This window comes from Paroedura picta, chromosome 9, assembly GCF_049243985.1.
Source record: "Paroedura picta isolate Pp20150507F chromosome 9, Ppicta_v3.0, whole genome shotgun sequence".
NCBI lineage: Eukaryota > Metazoa > Chordata > Lepidosauria > Squamata > Gekkonidae > Paroedura > Paroedura picta.
This window is the reverse complement of record NC_135377.1, coordinates 48,933,332-48,958,647: the sequence shown is the minus strand read 5'-3', so window position 1 is coordinate 48,958,647 and position 25,316 is coordinate 48,933,332. Positions and strand designations below refer to the sequence as shown.

The window sequence follows — 25,316 nt, the reverse complement described above, 5'->3', positions numbered from 1 at the left end:
AAGGTGGGTGGCTGGGTGTTAAAATATGAATAAGCCATAGCATAGCCATGTCAGTAAAGACCACATAAAGAACTGAGAGAATGTTTGACCTAATATTGAGCCAGCAATGTTATCTTTGTTTTTAGCTGATCTCCAAAAGACTGCATTTCTTGCAATATATGACAACTTTTAATACATGCTTTCCCCCCCCATAGTAAGCAGTTTGTTTTGTGCATGAAATATACCACAGATAAGATAATAGTACTCTTACAAGTATGAAGAAGGAAGTATAGATTGCGTTTCTATTGGTTACAATTTGGTTAGAATTAAATTGTCATTGTGTAATTGGTTTGATACTTCTGCAAGTTCCTGAGGGCAATTTGTCTATACATGCTCATGCTTTATAAGAGCCTCTCGTGGCGCAGAGTGGTAAGGCAGCAGACATGCAGTCTGAAGCTCTGCCCATGAGGCTGGGAGTTCAATCCCAACAGCCGGCTCAAGGTTGACTCAGCCTTCCATCCTTCCGAGGTTGGTAAAATGAGTACCCAGCTTGCTGGGGGGTAAATGGTAATGACTGGGGAAGGCACTGGCAAACCACCCCATATTGAGTCTGCCATGAAAACACTAGAGGGCGACACCCCAAGGGTCAGACATGACCCGGTGCTTGCACCGGGGATACCTTTACCTTTACTCATGCTTTTTGTCTGTTAATCTGACAGTGTCATGAACTATTATAGGCATACTTTCTTTGACAATGGTCAACTGAATAAAGTCTTTGCTTCTACTGAACATAGTTTTAGAAGAAGAAGAAGAGTTGGTTCTTATATGCCGCTTTTCCCTACCCGAAGGAGGCTCAAAGCGGCTTGCAGTCACCTTCCCATTCCTCTCCCCACAACAGACACCTTGTGGTGTGGGTGAGGCTGAGAGAGTGCTGATATCACTGCTTGGTTAGAACAGTTTTATCAGTGCCGTGGCGAGCCCAAGATCACCCAGCTGGTTGCATGTGGGGGAGCGCAAAATTGAACCTGGCATGCCAGATTAGAAGTCCACACTCCTAACCACTACACCAAACTGGCTCTTACTTATTTGGACCCCTTCAACTGAGCCCAAATTTGGGTTGTTATCACATTCATATAGGAAATCAGTTGGGATTAGTACACCAACATCTCAATTTCAACACCTCTTTACTAATATTTTATATGTTAAAGATATGTCACATTTTTGCCTTCTTTTCATATTAATATGCAATTCAACTCTTCCCCCACCAACAGGTCAGCTGTTCTCCACTTTCTCTGTTTTTATGGTTAAAACTTTATAGCCTGGAAAATAGCCTCCTTGGTACCCATGATCTTCCTCTGCCACATAACTACCAATGATGTAATGCCTCATCAAATAAAGGTGGGGTATAAATTCTTAAATCCATTGATCAAGACAAAAATTCAACATAATAATCATTACATATCAAAACTGTGTTTAAAATATTTTACGGTATCAACCATCATTAGTTATCAGGAACATTTTCAAAACAATTATACATAGAGGGGGAAAAGCCTTACATTATAATTACTTTTAATATATATATTTATCATGTACAGGTCTCCTACTTACATGTCTACCTGTTCAGGTCTCCTACCAAAGGGACATACAAAGCACTCCATGACCCATTAAAAAAAAAAACAGGGCATCCTCTGCATATAAAAATTCAGTGTTTATGTCAAAGCTTGCAAACTTCTCACTCATAGTGATAGATATCAGACATAATACTTCATCTTATCTGATCACCAATAAAGACACTGGAGCTTTGGCCAGGATGAATATATTCAGGAAAGACTATACTCTTAACAATTAATAGACACATTCTAAAATACCTTTAACTATCAGTTCCCCATAATTAGATACTCCAACTCCGCCTTCTGTATGAATCATGCACCGGTAACTGCCAGCATCCCGTTTGGTAGCATTGACCACATTAAAAATAGCTACAAATCGCCGATCATTAAAAACTTTTATGTCCTTTAGAGGTGCGTCCCGTCCAAACAAGCCCTAATAAAAAACAAACAAATAAAAATAATTTATAAATAAACAAATATTGAAACTACATTTGCAAAATAGTGTGCAAGACTTATTCATTTTGGATTAAATAACCAATATTAATCTACAACATTCAGCATCTCTTTCAACTCACTATAGTATAATTTATACCTATGAGACATAAAAATTAGCTTTATTAAGAAAAAGAATGTAAATATTACTTAACCTCAGCCACTATTTCCTTTGCCCTACAAACACAGCTCCAGGACAATTTTCATCTTTGTATAAAGCACTTGGAGATTTACATCTTTGAGGAACAGAAAAGGAGCAGAAGACATACTCATTGTCTTCTTTAACATCTACCGGAAACGTTTTCGAAAGAACAGATTCATTTGCTCGAAATTAGCTAAGTATGTTATAGTTGCTTTCAATACTTCGTAACTTGACCAACTTATAGCAGTGTTCTGATACAGTGTGACAAGAAGGACAAATTACAAGATTGACATTGAAGTGGGACATGAACAAATGGACCTCTGACATAATGAAATGGATCCAAATTGCAGCAAGTGAAGCAAACCTAGAGGAACAGTACTTCCCTGTCTGTGTTGTCCTATTGCAGACCAGTGATACCTCAGCCCCCCCCCCCCAAATTCTGCTTCTTGGTTTAGGGGACCTTTAAAGACTGTACCGAGGCTAAATAGAAGTCTCATTGGGAAGAAGAATCCGGTTTGGGGGGGGGGATTCCCCATCCTTCATCAATAGAAGTGTCACTACACTAATAACACTGTACATTTGGATTCAACCCTATGTTACTTTAAGGCAGATTAGAAATTGTGCCTAAACACAATCTGTAAACTGGTTTTGGAAATGAGGCAGAAGGTAGAGTTGCCAACCTCCATGAAGGGCCTGGGGATTTCCAAAGTTTTAACTGATCTCCAGGTGACAGAGATCAGTTCCCCTGGATAAATGGCTGTTTTGGAGAGGGCATTATACCTCACTTAGGTCCTTCCTCTCCTCAAACCCCGCCCTCCCCATGTCCCACTCCCAAATATCCAGGAAACTCCCAACTTTCAGCTGAAAACTCTAGAGGAAATAGGTAATTCATAAGAAGTCTATTGCATTTTTGGACCAGTTGTTGGAGTAGTGAGGGTGCTCGTAGATGGGGAAGTTTTTATGGCTTGACTTAAACAACAATAACAGGTGTTGAAAGGAGTAAAGTGCATTGGAATCAGTGGAGCTTAAGTTCTTTACAGTGTTTGTGTAGCTTTATTTATTTCCCCCAACAAAAAGAAAAATAGTCTAGAGGTGATGATGTGTATGGGAGAAAGGGGAAGAAAAGGAAAATTGTAAAAAAATCTTTCTCCCCACTCATCTTCCCCTGGAAACTGCCATGCCAGCAGTAACAACCCGGAAAAACCAATACACATCATTCCATTACAGTTAATTCAGAACTACACAGAACATGTATACTCACATTCTTATTTAATATGAAGGAAAATTATAAATTACTTGTATACAAGTCAGGCACAAATGTTCTAAACATCTGGATTTAGCTTGCCATATATAAATATATACCCAAACAATCAGATATGCAAAAATCCTTTTTTAGCATGATCATATGTTATGTTTAGAATAATACATATATAATTGTGCCTTGGAACACAAATTAAGATAAAAAAATAATAGAAGATTAATCTCGAATTAAGTACAAGTCCAGCTTTCTCTACAAATATGCAAAAATATAATACATATTAAGGAAGTGTGAACTCAGTTTGTTAATTTGAATGTTCAGGTGTCAACTTATTTAGAATAACCTTAATATGCCATTTAGAACCTTTTAAAAGCTCCAAATGTAATGTCAACATTAAACTTGCTCTTGTACATAATTCATGAGGCGAAAGTCAAGGTTAAACAGATCATTATACCAAAGCGGCAGGATATTAAGCAGTAAATAACAAATTTTAATTTCTTTAATAAGTACAGTAATAATGAAGTCATTTAACTTTTACAAGTAATTTTATGGCATGGCCTTATTTAAGGAACTGTTAAAATAAACAGCAGTAAAATAACTTTAAAAGACACGGTTTGTAAAAGTTCAGGACTAGAAGACTGTACTATTGGGGGTATATGCACCCATCCATAAGCACTTTTTTTAAAAGCAAAGTTTTTTTTGAATTATCAGAGCTTATTTTTCCAGAGCATACAAAACATATCCTACAGTTTTAAAACTTCTTTTGGCTTCTATTGATAGTTTGATTACTTTACTACTGTAAAAAAAATACACATTTCTTAACTATTACAGATGCTAAGCTCTGTTTATGAATTGTAAAACAATACCTTCTCATACTTCACTTTACAAAAAAATATTTTTTTCTGTTTTTTTAATTTGTTTGATTTCTAGCCTGCTGCTACTGTTACAGCCAGCTCGTAAGGACTCACAACCGTATAAAACAGTACTGCCAATAAAACAATTCCAATTAAAAGCATCAGTTTACAGTAAATAATATCTGCTGCTTATACTAATCAAATATATGTCAAAGTCTCCAGCATCATCATATGCTTTTGGTAATGCTGGAGCCGCTGTATAGAGGAGGGGCCATGAGATAGTAGACATATCCTGGCCTCAACCGAGTGGCCAGCAGAAGAGCTCCATCTTGCAGGTCTTCTGGAACTGAGATAGTTCCGTTTGCTCTTAGCTCTTCTAGTAGCTCATGGCACAAGGTAGACTGCCTTTGTCCTATTGTTGGAATATCCCCCCGGAAAGCTTGGTCAGTGAAGCAATCTGAGGCAACAGGGATGGTGTTGCAGCTGGAAGAGTTGAAGGGGAAGAAGGGCAAGTGCACTGTGGTGTCATTGGAGGCAATGGGCCAACTGACCCACGATATTTGGAACTGCCTTTAGCTGGCCTATGAGGAGCATCAGACTCAGGGACAACTGGGGCTCTTGCTCCACAATGTGCCACCCTTTCCCCTTAAACTTCAAGTACAACGATATAGGCTAGATATCAGGAAAAAAATTTTCACAGTCAGAGTAGTTCAGCAGTGGAATAGGCTGCCTAAGGAGGTGGTGAGCTCCCCCTCACTGGCATTCAAGCAAAGGTTGGATACACACTTTTCTTGGATGCTTTAGGATGCTTAGGGCTAATCCTGCGTTGAGCAGGGGGTTGGACTAGATGGCCTGTATGGCCCCTTCCAACTCTATGATTCTATGATTCCCTTCAGGCCCTCCCTTCAGGGGTGTGCTCTTGGTGAGAAACAGGAGCTGAATTAGCGTTGCTTCTTTGAGGTGGCATTGAGTGCTACACTGTGGGGAAGGAGAGAAGACTGCTGAACTAAAATGTGGACACCTTGTGGAGAAGGAAAGCCCTGTGGAAAGCCCACAGGGGGGATGCACCCTTCAAACTGGGCTCCGCTCTTCTATGCCAGGAAAGTTGGCGAGTGAGAGTGCTGCTCAATCACTTCGTTTTTTTGGGCAGGAAACTACAGAAAACATGGCTCAATGTCTTCTTTTTGGGTGCTAATGCTATTGCTGGCCCTCTGGGCAAGTGGTCAGGCCTTCCACCCACCTCCACTGCCACAGGATGCCAGGTTTACCTTCTTGCCGCTGGCCAGCTACCACCAGTGCTTTTACCACCCTGCACTGTCTTGGCCACATCTGAACAAAGGGGAGATGAGGAGAGCTTTCTTTCAAAGGTGGCCAACTCCTGGCTGGGGCTGGGAGAGCATTGCCAGACCCCTGGAGACCTTGGGGTTAGGTCTGCCAAACTCCATGTGGGACCTGGGGAGTCCCCAGAATAAAAAGTCCTCTCCAAGCTACAGATATCAGTTCCTTTGGGGAGGAAATGGCCACTTTAATGGGGTAGCCTCCCTGGCATGGTGCCCCACTGAGGTACCTCTCATCCCCAGGCCCCAGGAATTTTTCCATCCATAGTTGGCAACCTTATCTTTGACATGCCAACTGGAAAATGGCAGCTGTATGAGTCCGTTGTAGCAAACTAAACCAATGATCCAGATTTACAACAAAGTTCATCATCATCCTATATAAAATGCCAGGCACCAAACCACTAGCTACTGTTTGTTGCATTTCAGCATGCAACAGGCTACTATATTAATTAAGGTTGGGACCTATGTCAATCATGAAAACACAAAACTAGGCTACCCACAGACTAAAAAATTCTAAAATGGCCTGAGCAGTGCACATCCTCTGGGAGGCATGGAATGTTGAACAACAATTAAACGTGGAAAATACAGAGGGAAATGGAGAAATTGGCCTACTCATGATAGGACATGTGGAATCCTGGAGAGATAAATTTTTCTTGGAGAGAAGAAACTTATTCAATCCTTGACCTTGACCCAGAAACTGCAGCTGGTATATATTCAACCTCCAGAAGCTGAATTGGTTGCTGGTTGAATTCTGGATCAAATTCAAGATAGATAAAGAAGTCCAACTGGCTTTAACCAGACCCAGGGCTTTTGGGACCTAGCCCCAGCTTGCTAGAATATGTTGTTGGCAAAGAAAGAACTCCTATTAGTTATGCAGGGTCTGCAAAATAGCACTATTCCACCAGGTATATGGCTGAGGGTGCACAGATAAACTACATGCCCCCCCCTGAGAACCCTATGCCACCCAGAATTAAATACATAGGCATAGAGTTTTGTTATTTGCCAACATAGTTGTATAGTTATTATGTCCATTTTAGAGATTTTATCATTTTCACTTAAATATATCTTGTACACCACCCCAACCCTGGATCTAGAGAGGGTTGGTTAAAAAATCAAATTAGTAACAATAATAACCCCTACAATTCCTAATGGATTCCTAGTATGTTTCGTGTAGTAAAAAGAGACCATAATAACATGCCTATTAAGATTCTGCCTATTTTGAAAATTCTCTACTTTTACAGGAGGCAAAATTTGCATACTAAAGCAAGAAACACCACAAAATATAGTCTACTGAAGTCTGAGCGTGCCCTAGGAAGCTCAGAATGCCAAAGACAGCTGAGTATCACTATAAGTGGGAAAGATTAAAACTTTTAAGATATTTTCTTTGCATTCCTATATCTGATGTCCTTGGCATTCTGTGCCTGCTGGGGCATGCACAGTCTTCATCAGTCTAATTTGTCTCCAACTTCCTATCCCTGTCTGATTTCTCTAAAATACATTGTAAACCTAAAGTACACTTTACTGGAAACAGCCACCATATTCCGAAAGTGTTTATTTATGGCAAGGCAATTGCAGTGTTCAGCAAGCAGTTCTCTATTGCCGTGCAAAGTTTGCAACAGAAAAACTAATAAGCAATAGGAATGGATTACAACAATAAACAGAGAATATGAATATGTCTGATTCACACAATGAGCTACTGTATCCGCTGATGCAAGTTCAAACAGCTGCCTCATGGTGACTGTTTTGTGTAAATTAGGCATTAGCAAAGAATAAGTATCTCATAAAAGAAGCAGCAAACCAGAAGGATTTCTGGGGGCATCTGTTTTCCTCTTTCTTTTCCCTAAAAGCCACCAGCAGTCTCTACCTGGTAAAACTGTAGCTAAGTCATGCAGTACTGGCTGCCAGGTCAGGTCTAGTTGTATGGTGCTGGCTGCTGGGGCCCAGTTGCATAGTGAGGAACCTGTAAGGATTTGGAACGGGCATCCTTTCCCCTGTACACAGGATTTCCTTCCCCCTTTACTGGCAGCTCCTGTGTCTTCACCTTTCCTTGTTCCTTATCTTCTTCCCACCTACCTTTCATCTGCCCTCCATCTTCAGCTATACTTTTATTTATTTTACATCCTGCCTTTCTCTACAGTAGGGATCCAAAGCAGCTTACATCATTTTTCTCTTCTTTTATTCTTAGTGATCCTGTGAAGTAGATTAGGCTGACTATGTGTGACTGGCCCAATATTACACAGTGAGATTGCATAGCAAAGGGTAATTTAAACTGAGGATTCCAGATTTTCATCTTAAACTTTAACCACTAGACCACACTTGCTCTTGTCAGGTGATTACTGTTAAACAGCAGCAAACAGCCAGTCCTGGGTGATTCATGCAAGTCACATGGTGGTTTCTGATATCCTGGCCCTGATTATTTGTCCCTCAACAACCAAAACAGACCTGGAAGGTCACTGCCTCTTCCCCTTGCCTTTTGCTGACAGAGACTGAGGCTTACATATATGAATCTTATATTTTGTTTTATTTTTGCTTCTTTTTAATGCTTGTAATTTCTTGCACTTGATCTTGTAGTTTTGTTTTCATCTCTGGCAATCAATCTGATAATTTTTGAAATTATTTTTGAATATTATTTTATATTCTTTCCTCAGATTCTTGAATATCTTCTGAACACTCTGAAATTTATTCTGAGTTCTTGTCTGAGATTTGAACTTTTTCTGAATACCCTGGATATATGTCTGATATCCGTTTCTTTTTAAAATCCCAGACAGCCTGATCATATCTCAGAAGCTAAACTGGGCTGACACGGAGACAAATAATGGCAACCCACTTCCAAATGTCTCTTCCCTTGAAACCCGTACAGGGTCACCATAAATCAGTTGTGACTTGACAGCAAACAAACAAAAAATAGAGGGGGGATTGTTAAAAAAATTATCTGCCCTGTGTGCTAAAGAGAATAGGAATGCTACTGTTCTGATGACATCCAGGACAGATTACTTTAAAGTGTTCTACATGGGAATGTCTTTCAAAACATCTGGACATGTCAGCTAGTACCAGAAAGCTATGGTCCGAATAATTTTCATTGGCTGCCCACTTCTTTCCAGGCATAGTGCAGTATGTTTGTCCTTACCATTAAAATCTTAAATGGCTTATGGCGGGTATGACACAAAGCATTCAGCTTTCTCTTAAGGGTTAATAGGGAGGAACATTAAATAATAAATAAACCTTTATTCTTATAACCTGCCCTTCCTAACCTCTTCTGGATTTGCAGATAATCAAATGCGAGATCAGGAAGAAGGCTGGCTGACTCGGTGACTGAAGGAAAAAGACTATGCTGAATGCTAGAACCTCTGAGCTTCAACTGGAAAGTTGTGACTGAATCTTCTGAACGCATGTATTTATAGACAGAAAAAGTCAGTTTCATTGTTTTTAGCTATTTGATTCAATGGGCTTCGTTGTCTTTTTTGGTATTTAATAAAACTTTAGTAACCTTGTAAAAGGGTCTGATTTCTTATGCACACTTCGCTTCAAGAACCTACAAGTATGAGCTCGGCTGGCCTGCCAGAGGAGCAGAGGCTCAGAGGGATCTAGGCCTGGGTCCTGCCAGCCGGGTTCCTTGAAAGAACACTGGTTCCAATTTTGTCCAGGTCCAATTTATGTTCTGCCTGACAAACCCTGCTGTCTATGCCCCCACCTTCAGAGATGAGGGAGATAGCAACCAGAGAAAGCACTTTTTAGTAATGGGAATTTGTCTGTGGAATGCTGTTCCCTTGATGCTCTGTGGACATCTAGGATACAAGGCCTATATGTTTTTGATATGGAAACATCTACTGGTCCACCCTCCCCCCAGCGGATGTGAATACAGATGTGATGTCCATAGTACCGCAACAGGAAGCACAGCACTAGATGGAGCATGAAGGAGGCCTTGGAGGATGAGTAATGACAGCGGAGACTGGGGTTCTGATCTGGGAGAGTGTGGATGGTCTCAAAAAACAAGTGGTGGTGGCTGATGAGGCCTAGAGCCAAGCCCCATTTGCCATGCTGCCACCACCTGTCCTCCAAGGCTGCCCCTGCTCTCAGGAGAGGGCGAGCAGCCACAAAGAACAAGCAGCACCAGCTGGTGAGAGCCAGAACTGAGCTTTGTTCACCGTGAAGCCACAGCCTATCCTCTGAGACAGTCCCTGCTCTTCAGGGAAGCTCAGACGGATGGCAGTGGCAGTGGAGTGGGGGGGCCAGTGCCTGGACTCACCAACCACTGCTCAATTAATTAGGATGTTTCCATATAATAGCTGAGAATCCTGTTGTTGGCACTTTTATTGTTTATTCTGGAATAATTAAGGGGCTGATATTTTAAAATCATTTTATAGTGTTATTGATTGATTGATTGATTGCATTTGTATACCACCCTCTACGGAAACTAATTCTAGTTTTTAATTATAATGTTTAATGTTAATAACATTAATGTTATTAATGTTTAAGGTGGCTGGATGGAGTCACTGAAGCAGTTGGTGCCAACTTAAATGGACTCCGGGCAATGGTAGAGGACAGGAGGGCCTGGAGGATCATTGTCCATGGGGTTGCGATGGGTCAGGCATGACTTCACACCTAACAACAACAGCATTATTTTGTTTTACAGGCAACCTTAATCAGGTTCCCCAGAAGGAATAGCATACAAATTCCTTAGACACATACATAAAGGGAATACATTTAACAGTCTTAATAAAGGGCTTTAAAGCATTAAATTGCTCTTCTTTCAGCATTTCAAAGTCAGTTATTAATAGTTAATTTTCAGTTTTTCTCTCTAAGTGTGTGGCATTGGAACCAACATGACGTATCCCGTATTATATGGTCTCATAACATAATTAAATGCACCAGAAATGTACCATGTATTCTTATAAAATTCTAATTTAGTATACAAGTAAAAACATTTCTAAACATGAGGGCAAGAGGCAAATTAAGCACTTTATCCAGTACACTGAATTTAAGGAAGAAATAAATATGTGCTCTAATCTGTCTAAATGGAACCAATGTTACTTAGAACTGTGTAACTTTGGCTGGATCATGACCATAATATTTTAAATTAATTTTTATTTTAAACGTTCAAGAATGCTTGACTTAGTCCTATGGCAAAATAATTTTGCTATCAATAGTCCTCGTGCCTTTGTAATCAAGCACAAATTCCAGAAGAATACACATGAGCTTTTGTTGCTATATGTGAGTGTGATTCTGTCAATTCTGCTGGAAAATTTACTGGTTTCAGTATCACTGACCAGAGAATCTTTCAGTACTGTGCTTTGGAACTGGAATTAGAAAGCATTGCTTTGATGTGCTTATAGCCCTTTCTGGTTTCAGAAGGTGGCCTGAGAGAACATTGTTTCTCCCCTTTGAATTACTGTTTGTGTCCCATGTTTAACATTTACATGAACCAGCTAGATCTAGAATTAATGGTGATATTTATCCTGATGACAATCCCTATAATCAGATCTACATTTGGTTCTTGAATGGATGGCTACATCACTAAGAAGAATATAGATGCAGGTAATATAGAGATGATGATCATTTTTTAAATTTATTTTATTTCTTAGATTTTTATACTGCCCTCCCATACTTCTCAGGGCCGTTTACATATAACGTCACGGGGTAGTACATAGAACGACCTCATCATATAACAAAGTCAAAAATAACATTAATAATAATCCAACAGTGGTTCTAAATTAACATAATTTTAATGGTTTTGATAATCACTAATAATAAAACAGGAATGACAACTTAGATAAAAAGAAACCTAGAGAGGTAAGACTGGTTCAGGCCATGGAGGAGGTGTCTGAGGGGGACCTGTGAATGTTATTGGGTTGATTGGACAAAGCCTGGTGGAAGAGCTCCCTTTTGCAGGCCCTGCAGAATCATGGAAGTTCAAGCAGGTCCCTGATCTCTTCAGGGAGCTCGTTCCACCAGGTGGGGGCCAGAACAGAAAGACCTCTGGTCCTGATTAAGGACCAATGTACTTCTTTGACCGATTATGCATAGGGCAGGAATCCCTGGATGGCGGCAGCAGGGCAGCCCCGATTATGCATAACGCTGCCGCCATCCAAGCACTGTCCCAGTGCAGTGCCCCAAAAAACCCACGGCAAGGGAATGTGGAAGTGGAGTGGGGGCTGGGTTGGGCCAGCAACTTACATAATTGGCAGAGCTGGGCCTTTTGGCCCAGTCCTTCCCCCAATCTATGGTGTCCCTGCAGGGACACTGCACACCCGTCAGCTCTGTGAAGCCGCAGAGCTGCCCGGGGACTCCTTGAACCCCACACTGGTGGGAGAGCAGCATGCCGCTCCCCACCATTGTGCAGTGGGCCCCCCAATCCCACCACTCCCCTCCCTGATGCTGCTACCTTCAGGCAGCATGCCAGAATTTACAGTCCCAGTGTTTTGCGTGCGTGAGCGTGCTATGCTGGAGCAGCTGTATATGCTGCTCTCCCATTAGTACATGGGAAGCCCGGCAGCAGCCCAGCGTGGCTGCTGCTGTGCATAATGGGTCTTTGGGTCCAAGGATCACAAGCCAGTTGGCGGTGGTAGAGCATAATGCTCTTTTGGGGGTATAGGTAGAGAGATGGTCTCACAGATACACTGGGCCCAGACTGTGTATGGCCTTGAAGATAAGAACCAAAACCTTAAGCCTGATCAGGAATTCAATTGGGAGTGCTACTCTCATAACCTGTACCTCCATGGAAAGGGAGGCATCGAGGATCACACCTAGGTTTCTGGCGGAGTGGGCTACTGCTAGACGCACTCCGTCCAGGTTAGGTAAGCTTGCTTCCTCGGTTGGAGGGAATCAGGGCCATCATCCATCAGGAGGGAGAGCTGAGTGTCATCTACATATTTATGGCAACCCATCCCAAGCTTCCGCACCAGCTGAACAAGAGGGCATATGAAGTTATTAACATCATATGAAAAGCAGAACACTAGTTGGCTAGAGAAATGGCTTGTTGGATTGGATTGAAGGATTAGGTTTGTATCTTGGGAATGTTCTCAGAGACATGTGACACAACATATCTTATGTATTTTTGCCCTCAGGCCCAGCTTTGCTTCTGGAATCCCAGAGTAACTTTTTAAATACTTAGCTAATGTGAGTTGCATTCCCCACTGGAATACAGGCACACACAGTTTCTGCAACCGGAATTTGGTCCGACTCACTGCTCATCCAGTCGTGGGGATAATTCCCACTTCTAGATGATGTTGGCACCAGTTCAGGGCGGTCCCAGGCCTGCCGCTACTCAGGTCCTCATTTGGCTTGCGGCAAGGGAACACGGATAAATCTGTTTTCCCTTTTTTGCCACAGGCATATGTCTGGCTTGACTTGTCTGGAAGGGGGGAAATTGGGCTGTCCTAGCCCGGCTTCTACCCCCACCTCCCGCAGTACCCTGTTCTTAAAAATAGAAAAAATGCCCCAGGAGGCTCTGCCACACTGCACAACACAACAGAGCCACCTGGGGCATTTATTTTTATTTGTAAGAATATGTGACTGCACAACAGTACAATCACAATTCTTACTAATTAAAAAAAAAAGTTTGTGCTACCCCACTGAATGGCGGATCCTCGCTGGCCCTGCCTTGTGCAGGAGCACAAATCCGGGGCGGATGGGGATCAGCAGGCTAAATGCTCCCCCATGCATGACTGGGAAGACTGAGGGCAACTAGCCCTGGGCCAGACCAGTGCAACATCCTTCCAAAGCAGCTTTACTTAGAATCCTACTATTTCTGTCATTTTAATCAAAGCATTGAACTCCTAACATTTCCAAGTACTTGAAATTAGCTTTAAAAGGCAATGGTAGATCTTTTGAGTTCCAGATTGTCTACTTTGACCCTCATGCAGTATACCAGTAACTTGGGGTTGGTATGGGGAAAGCAAGAACTAAACATCAGGGCAATACTAACTAGAGAATGGGGTGGGAAGCAGAATTTCTGTGCTTTTAATTAAATTACAAGCTTTAGAAAGTGGTAACATCTTCCCTTGTATTAAAAGGCAAACACTATGAGCAGCTGAGTTTCACATTCTGAGCTGAGGAATTATGAATAAAGTGGCATCATTCAATTATATTTTATAGCTATGGAGAACATTCTCTCACTTTATGCTATTAATGCCCATGCACTAACAAAAGCTTTTGTATTTTTGACATTTTCCTATCTTTTATTTTCCTCTAAACATGAATATGACTGGCAGCTTAATGGTATTTGGTGATAGCCACATTGTATTTTAAGTGGTTTGCTCTTTTTTTCCATTTACTAAGTGGAAGCTTTTCACCTCTCAGCATCACATATATACTATATAAAGACTAGCTATTGTCACAGTAGGTGGCTCCAATAAGGAAGAAGCTACAAGGGGCTAGGGAGTTTCAAAATGGGAGTAAGAAAAAGCTTAGACAGGCAAACCATGGAATAATTCTTGCCAGCAGAGGTATAAATGTAGTAGGATCAATTGAAACAGTACTATAACAGATAATCGGGTACCCAGCTCAGCTTGGAACATTGGCCTGTTTATTGAATTAAATCCACAGAGCATAAATGGTCATAGTATCAATGAACTGTTTACCTTTTTATTTGAGATAACAAACAAAAATATCATACTGTATTGCTCAAATAGAGCCTCTTGCGGCACAGGGTGGTAAGGCAGCCGACATGCTGTCTGAAGCTCTGACCATGAGGCTTGGAGTTCAATCTCAGCAACTGGCTTAAGGTTGACTCAGCCTTCCATCTTTCCGAGGTTGGTAAAATGAGTACCCAGCTTGCTGGGGAGTAAAACGTTAATGACTCGCCTTTACCTTAATGTTCAAATAAGAAGGGAGCATGGGTTGTTAGTGATCAGACCCCTCCTCACTTGGAGGGGAAGTTTGCCTGCAATAACCCTTCTTCAACATTACCAGGATCCTGTCATTATATTGCTCTGCAACTGCATCTCAGTACTGGAAATGTATAAATGTGTGTGAGTTTCACCAAAGGCTGACCAGCAATATCTCCCCCCCCCCCTGCACAGAAACAGAAATATACTCTTCAGTCAGATATCATGCTTTCCAGGAACTACATTCTTCAGGTGACATCATCATCAGCCCATAGGGGTAGTCAGTCGTTAGCTTTTCTCTCCCTGCTTTGGGGGGGGGGGATGCCTATTTGCAGGTCAATGGTGCACCTAAGAATGTAGTAAAAGCATCACCTCTTAAGAGCTCCTTCCTTCCTGCTTCTGAACTAATTCTGCATAGGATTGTAGCATAAAAGTTAGGGAAAAGTGTTACAAATGAACTCTTCAGGGAAGCGACAAATTATTTTTTTGGGGGGAAAGAACAAATTTTATGGCTTGCATGAAGTAGCCAATAATGATCAATGACAGAAAAGGCTACTTGATTTGCTGGGCACTGTGGTGAAAGTGACAGTCTTCATATTCTAAGCAATGCAGCAATTTTACCTGTATGATTAAGGGTTTTTTTCCTAACAACATTTAATTATGGCATATAGGGTTTTTTTTTTGTCTGCATTAGAAACACACTTGTTTAGATTTCCAATTACACATTAGAACTAATCTCCAAACTTGTGTTGTCCACAGATACAAGAATGAAAATATAAGCAGATAGAATATATCTGATAATCGTAAACACTGTTTCTTCAAAGTCACCAAATTTATTTTTGTAATATGCTTATACTGAAACTTCAGCTAATCAGAACATTTAATTCACATGGCATGAAATCTAGCCAATGACCCAGAGGGACAGACCAGAACCAATGGGATGAAATTAATTCAAAAGAAATGCCTTCTAAACATTCGGAAGAAGTTCCTGACAGTTAGAGTGGTTTATCAGTGGAACAGGCTTCCACGGGAGGTGGTAGGTTCTCCATCTTTGGAGATTTTTAAACAGAGGCTGGATAGCTATCTGACAGAGAGGCTGATTATGTGAAGATTCAAGGGGGTTGCAGGTAACAGTGGATGAGTGATAGGGTTGTGAAAGTCCTGCATAGTGCAGGGAGTTGGATTATATGACCCAGGAGGTCCCTTCCAACTCTATTAGTCTGTGATTCTATGACCTTTTAAACAAAAAATGACAAGAGAAGAAAAAAGTATTGTATAAGGATGTATGATAGGTATGATTTTCTTCATTTGACTTTAACCTAAGGTGAAATTGGCTTAGAGGCAATTTGTCTTCACATTACCTAATGTGCATATAATCAAATATCATGATTCTTTGTTCATTTGAAAAAGGGTCAGGATCAGATTAAAGTTATTACACAGTGTATTTTACCAATCTGAGATTATTCTTTCTCCTTTCATGCCAAGGAATGACTGAATGCTACAATTCCCTGAAAATTTAATAAACTAGTCAGCTGACTAAAAAAATTCCTTTTATTTTTTGCATTAATATTTTTTCTTGAGGCAGAAAAACCCAAATTATTAATATCCATGCTGTTAGGACTACTCTCCTGGGTGGATGGCTTTCAAATATGAAAAATAAAACTACCATTTAGTTTCTTTAGGCATAACCTAATCACCATGGTTTATGTTTGTATTCTAGAAAACAGCCTTAAGGAATAGGTGCACTTAACTGAATAAAATGAAAAAAGAGGGGAAACAAACTATTTTAAACTCCGCAAACAACTTATCATGTTGCACAACTTTTCTTTGCTAAGGGGAAATTTCTACCTTGTTTTTAAAAAGAATTTTCCAGTGATATGCCTTTTTCTCTAATGAGGGATTATGAAATAACAATACCCAGAGTCAGATGGGTGCAGGGTAGCTATTTTGTATTATGATGTCATACTTTCTTAACTATATTACAAAGGAATAAACAATGTCAAACACTGCTTGTTCAATCATCAAACTTTGGCTTTATACAACTTCAAAGAAAGCATTGTTACTTCATAGTAGTGGGTGAACAGAGCATCAAAAGGGAATCCCTGTCTCATCATTTATGTGGGTTTTTAACTTAGTAAAGAGCAGAAGATTTAAGGCCTTTCTAAATATTGTATTGTAATCTCACCTCAAATGGGTAATGCTGCAAATCTTAATGAAGACTATTCACATTTACTAGATTTGAAATGTTTTGCTTCATTTCCATGTGTCAGTGTCACAGCCTAGACATTCATCACCTTGTAGACCTTCAGTTACAAATACAGTGAGAACAATATAACAGCCCATTTGCATCCTAGCAAGGACAGCAATGCCACCCAAGACTTTTTGCAAAGGAAGGATGAGAAAAGTACTTTGAATGGAAGATCACACTAGCTCATGTGGCTTTTCTGCAAACTTCCTACAAATAGCGTGGCTTTAATTTGCTAAAGGCTCAGGAAAGGCTGATTGCCCACCCTTTCTGCAAAGGTGGGTCCTGATCAAGCCATCCCCACTTCCATGATGCCTTTTGAAGTTCTCTGTACAAATCTGCTCATCTCACAACTTCTCTCTCTCTCCATCTCAACGGGAGAATTCCCGGAGGGATTAAAAGTGGTATGCCCATTGCTCAAAAAACTATCCTTGGCTCCACAGGAGCCTGACAACTACCACCCCGTCTTGCATCTAACATTTCTGGGGAAGTTGGTTGAAAGGGCTAATGTGGGCCAAATATCAGCATTCCTGGAGAAAACTTCAGCCCTTGACTCATTTCAGTCTGGTTTCTGGCCTGGCCATGGGGTAGAGACAGCGTTAGTTGCCCTGATGCATGACCTCTGCCGCCAGCTGGATCAAGGCGGGTTAGCGCTGCTGGTACTATTAGACCTGTCAGTAGCATTTGACACAATCGATCATGAGCTCTTAGCTCACCACCTTGCTGACACCAGGATAGGGGTACAGCCGTCAAATGGCTGATCTCCTTCCTCCAGGGTTGTGGACAGAGGGTAGCAATAGGAGAGAGTATCTAATCGTCACCAGCTCACATGTGGAGTCCCACAAGGAGAAGTTCTCTCTCCTATCCTATTTCATATCTTAATGTGCCCTCTTGGTCAGCTGGTGCAGAAGTTTGGGCTGGATAGCCACCAATACGCAGATGGCACCCAGCTCTAAAACAAAATAAAGGCTGGAGTTATCCAGCATTAAAAAAAAAAAAGATGACACCCAGCTCTTCCTCCTAATGGATGACCCAGAAACATTAGCCAGCTGCCTGAAAGCAGTGACGAACTGGCTCAATCAATCATCTGAACCTCAACTCTGCGAAGATGGAGGTCCTGCGCCTGGGCAGAAAAGGATCACGGGAGGAAGCTCACCTGCCCATAATGGCCCACTCCACCTAGAACCTTACAATGGAAGCCCAGGTCACAAAGGTAGTGCAGCTGGCATTTACCACCTCCGCCAAGCTACTAACACCCTACTTGGCCCCGGAACACATAGCCACAGTCATCCATGCGATGGTCACTTATAGACTGGACTTCTGCAACTCACTCTACGCAGGCCTACCCTTATCCTTGATCTGGGAACTACAACCGGCACAGAACACTGAGGCCAGGATTCTTACTAATACACCATGGAGATTCCACATCCAGCCTGTACTCCAACTTGGCTAGCTCCCAGTTGAATTCTAGATTAAGTTTAAGGTTTTGGTAATCACCTTCAAGGCCATATGCGGTCTGGGCCCAGTGTACCTGAGAGACCACCTCCCTGCCTATACCCCCCAAAGGGCCTTACGCTCTGCCACCTCCAAATGGCTGTGGATCCCTGGCTCCAGAGAAGCACGTCAGACCTCAACAAGAGCCAGAGCCTTCTCCGTCCTTGCCCCCACCTGGTGGAACAAGCTCCCTGAAGAGATCAGGGCCCTGTCCAAACTTTCACAATTTTGCAGGGCTTGCAAAAGGGAACTCCTCCACCAGGGATTTGCTTGAGGACGACCGACCCCAAAACACTCACTGCTCCCCCAAATATCCCCCTTCTATGACCAAAGAAATCAACCTACCCAAGGCTGTGTCAATGTTTCTGTTCAAATATTTCTCTGGTTGACATGTTATGTTATGTTATACTTGTTATATTTGTTACAATGTTCTATGTAGGTACCCTGTGACATTCTATATAAACTGCCCAGAGCCGTATGGAAGGGTGGTATAAAAATCCAAATAAATAAATAAAAATTAGTATTTCATTTCTGTATTGCATCCCTAACTTACTTTCAATTTGTTTTTGTTTTTTTATATCTTGATGCCTGGCTCATTTTTTCCTTCTCTGACAATACTTCTACCTTGATCCTTGGAAATTCTGTATGGTTTTCTTTTCATCCCCCCATATTATCATGGGCACTCTCTTGTCTTCATCAAGAGCTATTCTGTGGATGCCTGACCATTTCATATCTTTTAGCAATGAAAAGTTCACCTTCCCAAAGTTCCACAGTTTGCTCCTATGGTTTTTGCTTCATCAATTCACTGGCTATGTCAGAAGTACTCTCCCTGTATTCTGCTCAATGACTGCACTCTACGCTTCTGTATTAATATCATCTGTGTTTTAGTACTCAACAGCACTATCTCCCTACAAACCATTCACCTTCTTATACTTTGACCTAGCACACTCCCTAGCACAAGCTTCTGGGGAAGAACCACGGTGTTGATTGATTTCCTTTCATATAGATTTATCCTTCCCATGCCTGAAACCTACATAGTTAAGCAACACTATTACATATCCCTGATTCACAGCAACAGAGCATCTCTTATTCACCTTTGATAGTGTTCTTCTTATTGGAACTTTTATGTATTTTATTATTAATATTATTATTATTGGGTTTTAAGTGTTATATACCAACTTGAGTCAGTGAATAACTGGGAGCTGGGTAATAAATTGAAAAATAAATAAATAAATCACCTCCCAATTTTCCTGGTTGCCTTTGCTTCCAAACTTCATGAACATGTTGCCTATCCCCACTCTTTCAAATTTCCCTCTCCCATTTCCACATTTGACCTCCTTATGTCAATCACTGAAAATATCCTAAGCAGATCACTACTCCATCTCATCTTCCTTAACTCTGTTTCTCCTTGTAATAACACTGTGAAATCTATTCTTCTTTACTCCCTTTATGGACTAGGTTATTGTGACTATTCTCACATGGACCGTTTATGCACTGGAGGTTTCACGCCAGGCTGCAGGCTGGAGTTTTAGTTGTGGCAGGTTGTCCCACCTCTTCCTGCACCCACATGGGGGAGCACTTAGCCTGGTGCATGTCGTCCGCCCCTGATTTGTGCTCCTGCACAGGAGCTGGGACAGTGAAGTTCCCAGTGCATAAACGGTCATGTAGAAGAAGAAGAGCTGTTTTTTTGTACTACAAAGTCTCAAAGTCGCTTACAATCACCAACAGACATTGTGCGAGATAGGTAAGGCTGTAGGAGCTCGGAGAGAAAAGTGACTGGCCAAGGTCACCCTGCTGGCTGCATCTGGAAAAGTGGAGAATCAAATCCAGTTCTCAAAATTAGAGGTATGCTGCTCTTAACCTCCACAACAAGGTGGCTCATGGTCCTCCCCTAGATCCAAAATTTATTAGTCATTCCACATTTAAGAGGCTTATGGTTAGAGAAGAAAGATAAGGATTACCTGTAACCACAGTCTATTGCCTTGAGCTGTCCTGCCATTAGCAGTGCACTGGAAAGTCGCAAACTGCCCAGCATTAACTTCTACACTCTTAATACGCAGGAAATGAGGTGTGCTGGCTGTTAGAAATAAAAGATAGGTAAAGAGAAAGAAGAAAGTGATTCATAATTTGCTTTTCTAATTTACTTTTAAAAAAAACCTAGAGTTTTAAACGTTTTATTATAATGTTGGTACAAAAAAACCCACCCTGGATGAAACGTGTTTTAAAATATTTTACTTTAATAATTCTGCCTAGCATTATAGAATGTTTTACATGACTATAGTTCCTTTTTTACAAGAATCCAGGACAGAACAAAAGAAAAAGGTGCTAACATATTGTTCCTACTGAGTAAACAATCTTGGCTTACTAATCGTCTTATAAAGCAGTTTCTATGGTCATGCAGATTATATTGAAATCTAATTGATGTTTTTAATAAAGCCACAGCAGATATTTATACCAGTTACTAGACAAGAGCAGAAAGCTGTCAAGACAACTATTTTTAAGTCAGGTAATTTATTATTTTAGGATTGTCTAATAAAGTATAGTTTCAGCATAACATTTCTAATTACAAAATTTCCCTTTTTTCTTACCATAGGAGAGAAGAAAAATGGAATTTAATATGTATACAACAACTATTGAAGCCTGCTATTCATTTCCCTGGCTAGTTGACAGTGTGATCTACAATACTTTCAGTCAGCATGACTTCTAAAGCATTTTTACGCATTTGATACCTTCATGGACATAACATTGTTCATGTCAAACAATATTTAGAATTCAAATCAGACCCTCTACTAGGCACCAGCAAATAAGATTTTTAAACCTTTTATTGCTGCTATGATAGTACATTGTAGTTTTTCTCTAGACTAGAACCTGCCACTCTGTACCATTACTCTACGGTACAAATCAATTAGAAAGCAACTTCACACATACTGTGGCTGTACAGGGAGGCATCCAGAGCTGCCTGGGTGCAGGAAAAGATAAGGCTGGCATCAGCAGGCCCATAACATGAGTTTGGCCAGAAGGGCAATGAGTAGGTTCCAAAGCTGCCCTGCTGAGAGAAGAGACCACCACGCAGAGAATCAAACTCCCTCCTTGAGCCCACATCTATTCAGCCCCATATGGGGGCCCCCAACCCCAGGGGAGGTCAGCATGGAAGCTTAGCCTTCCCCAAACAATCCGCTGAGGAATGTGTGGACCACCATGACTCCTAGGTGGTCAACAGTTGCTAGAGGTGTACTTAAAGACTGGAGGGAAGATTCTGGATGCTAAACAGAGGTGGGAATAGATGGTCTCACAGGTGCACAGGAAGGTGAGAGAACCTAGGGGAGCCAGCTCCAGGGAGTGGGGAAGCTACCCTGTGAGGGACTATACCTGTGATTTTGATGGAGAAATAAATTTTCTTTTAGCATTACCTGTCCTCATGGCTGTTTACTAATAAACATATGGAGACCCACCTCCCTTCCAAGATTGTGAAAATCCTCAGTCTTAGCAGGCACAGTGCCATGGCCATATCGGGACCCATGGACTACATATGTCCTAGAGCACCTTTTAAAAATCTGAATCTTTTAAGGCCAAAATATAATTTTGGAGTTCAATTTGCTAACAGTTAAAAGCCACAATATGAGAATGGCAATATATTTTTCCCTATAATATTTTTTCTACAATAAAAATAAAGAAATACATGAATCCTATTTCTCATTTCAGTATACTATGATCACTTTCCATGTCAGTAAGTACAGAAAGCACAGAAATGTATGTTTAGTATTACAGTCCAGAGAATCAGCTAAACTCTTTGTCTGGACACTTATCAATAGACTGTTTGTCTACTCCCATAATCATCTGCAGTATATTTTGGCCTTGGAGGTTCCTGGAGTGATACCACAGAGAGACTGGCATGGCAGGGAAGCTTACAGTGAACATGATTTGCCTTTATTCACACATTTCTCTTTGTAGCAGAGGTGAAAACCCAATTTTCTCACCACTTCCCCTCCTCTTCCTTACTCACAGCAATTCTACCTTGCCATAAACCTCAGTGTTTGCAATCTCCCTATATCACACTTGACCTGCATGGTCTTGGAATTCCCTTAAGAAATGCTGTTCCTCAAAACTGATGTAGATTTCAGTACACACTTTATCAAGATGCTATGAGATCTCATATGGGCCAAAATGAATACACCAACATTCCAAAATAATTTGAAAAGGCAACACTAAGTTACTTACTGCATGGATGTCCTAAAACCTTCACATCATCAACAGCCAGGTATCCTTGGAGACCTGAGGTGACCACTTCAAAAACTACCTGAAATATAAAAAAAACTAAATTCAGTTCCACCAGAATTTTAAAAGTGAATAACTACTTATACTCTTGAAACATCAGTATAAAACAATGTAACTTTTTTGTTGTTGTTGTTAAACCTGCTAAGAATTTATAACCAGAAAAGAAAAATACTTGACACAGACTTTACAATACTGGGAAATACCACTCATGTAAAGCTCTGCTTGTTGCATTGCTAATGGGAGTCAGTGAATTCATGAGTTCCCTCTATCCATGTATGGTTCATTATTTGAATTTGATATATAAAGTTTAAGCATTTAATCAAGAAATTGCACGATGTGTAATGGTATGGTATCACCTGATCTTATCAGATCTAGGAAGCTAAGCAGGATCGCTACTTGGTGGGGAGTAGGGTTGTGCGTGGGAAGGGAGGGGAGGTGCGGGCACCGGTGCATAACATGGTGCACACATCCTGGTGCGGAGTGCGCCGAGTTATGCACCAGCACCCGCGCCTCCCATCCCCCACCGGCGCAGCACTGGCTGCGTTGGCCTGGAACAGCCAATTCAAATGCCGCCACGCACAACCCTAGTGGGGAGACAACCTAGGAACATTTTGCCGAGAATAAGCCACCTCTGCTCAATCAATTGCCTTGAAAAACTATAGGGCCATCATAAATTGACTATGACTTCACAGAACTGTTTTCACAAAGACACACACAGAAGTAGTTGCTAGTGTCAAAAATAAAATGCTACTTGCTTAATTTATGTATAGACGCTACTGCATGGTTATTCTGAAGGAATTCTATGGAAAAAAGCATCACCCTGCTTGAAAGTCTATCCCTTAGATAAAATCTCTAAGGATTCCATATACCCACCCTGTTCAGTAACCACCTAAAAGTTCCTCATAAAAAGGAGGCACCTGTAGGTTTTGAATAAATTGGGCTGATTATTAATTTTAATTACCAATTTTAGAATTTAGAAACTTACATTAATATCTGATTTACTGTATATTTCAAGATTTCTTTAAGCTGCCCTTAACCTCCAGGGAAGAGTGGGGTATAAATGAGAAAATAAATTATGAAGTAAGGAAGGCACAACAGCTTGACTTATTTATTGGTTTTCAAATACAAAGGAAGTTCCAATACTGCTATCTGTACAGTAGGAAATATTATATACCCTCACAAAGGCACCCTCTCACTGGGAAAACTTTGGTCAGTTGTATGGTGCCAGCTGAGCTGGGCCCAGTTGGGCAGTGGAAAACCTGCAAGGACCTGGAGGGGACATCCCACTTTCCATGTATCCTCCGTACACTATTTCCTTTTTCCCTCTTCCTGGAAGGCCCCGTATTCCTGTTTCCTTTTCTCCTTTTAACCTTTTCATTTCTATTCTGTTTTTCTCCACAATGGGGACCAGAAGCAGCTTGCAACATTATTTTTTCCACTATTGTATCCTCGCAACAACCCTGTGGCAGGTTAGGCTGAAAGCATGTGACTGGCCCAAATTCACAGCAGAACGGGAATTCAAGCAAGTAGCTGGGCTTCGTGATACAAGATCCCCCAGTGGCTCCTGCTGGGCCTGGCCTCAATGAATCTTCCCTCAAAACCCCTCCCTACCTTTTCATAACAGAAACCAAGGTTTGAATACTGCTGTGCTTGCTTGGCATTTCTTAAACATACAAGCACTTTTTTATAGTTTCGGGTTTTTTTCAATTTTTCTTCCCCCCCCCCACTTACTTTTTTGTAGACCTCAGAGTTTCCTATAAAACTAGAGCTTTTCTCAAGGATGTAAAATAATGTCTTTTCTGTACATGGTCACAATATCTAGATTTAAACATTCATAGCTGAGGCCATACTGAGAATTATTATTTTTAATGATTTTATTTTCACATTTTTATGCAACCTTTTCCTGAAGGCTCAGGGTGACTTCACAACATATCCATAAAATAAAAAGGAGATATACTGATTGAAACATCAGGATCAGGAGAGATTGGGCATGGCAAGCCCCTAGGATATGCTTTCTTTTCCAAGCCATCTCTGGCAAGGTTGGTGCTAATATCTCAAAATACCATGTCATTTTAAAATTTGACATGTGATTCCTACACAAGCACAGTTATCATTTCCCTCCCTATGGCAGGAGTTTGCCCGCTTTCATTTCTTCATGTTGAGAGTTTTCTCTTGCATAGCTGGCTGCACGGTGAAGAGTTTTTGATATGTACTCTGAGACCAGGTTTAGAATTGCATGCATGATGGCTGTCTCCTAATATTGTGACTTTGATGTATGTTTTTAAAGAACTAGTTCAGCAGTATACCCTCCATACAATACTAGGCTGCTTCTACGTGGTGAGTATTCTGTGTTCTGCACTCATTGTCAAATGTGACTACAGAAGCAATGCAGCATCCATTGGATTTCTGTGGACTTTCATCTATGAACGGTCAATTTCTCTGCATTTCCCCCATCCCTGCTGCTCTATTGTAGAGTTTTTTGAGAACGTTGAAAAAGTGTTACAGTGTTATAGCAGTACTAGGGACCAAGCAAGTTGCATTCAGGAATACAACGGGTGCTAAATTGAGGGTGGGAAGAATTCTGCGGATGGCCTCCTCCTCTCCCCAGGACCTGGAAAGGCTGCAGGCAGCTGTCATGAAACTCACTGGCAGGGGCAGCTATCACAGGGCAGGAATCCACAGCCTCTGAGCCTCAGAGGAAAGTGGAAGGAGGACAGGGTGGTCAGGGGTGGGAGACGGAAGGCAGTTGGCTGGCTGCTGGACAGACAGGAAAGCCGGTTGTAGGAAGAGGCATTCAGGAGTGGG

The 25,316-nt window shown here is 41.3% G+C and overlaps 1 protein-coding gene across 1 annotated transcript in view; it reads right to left on the bottom strand.

The window, feature by feature from the left end:
- The window catches only part of PTPRM (protein tyrosine phosphatase receptor type M), a 525,104-nt gene that overhangs the window by 301,239 nt on the left and 198,549 nt on the right, over window positions 1–25,316 (bottom strand). Inside the window, exons 4-6 of the mRNA XM_077352746.1 lie at window positions 22,455–22,533; window positions 20,198–20,313; window positions 1,848–2,022 (exon numbers count right to left, since the gene is read on the bottom strand). Coding sequence (XP_077208861.1) covers window positions 1,848–2,022; window positions 20,198–20,313; window positions 22,455–22,533 — 370 coding nt within the window. The remainder of the gene's footprint in view (window positions 1–1,847; window positions 2,023–20,197; window positions 20,314–22,454; window positions 22,534–25,316) is intronic.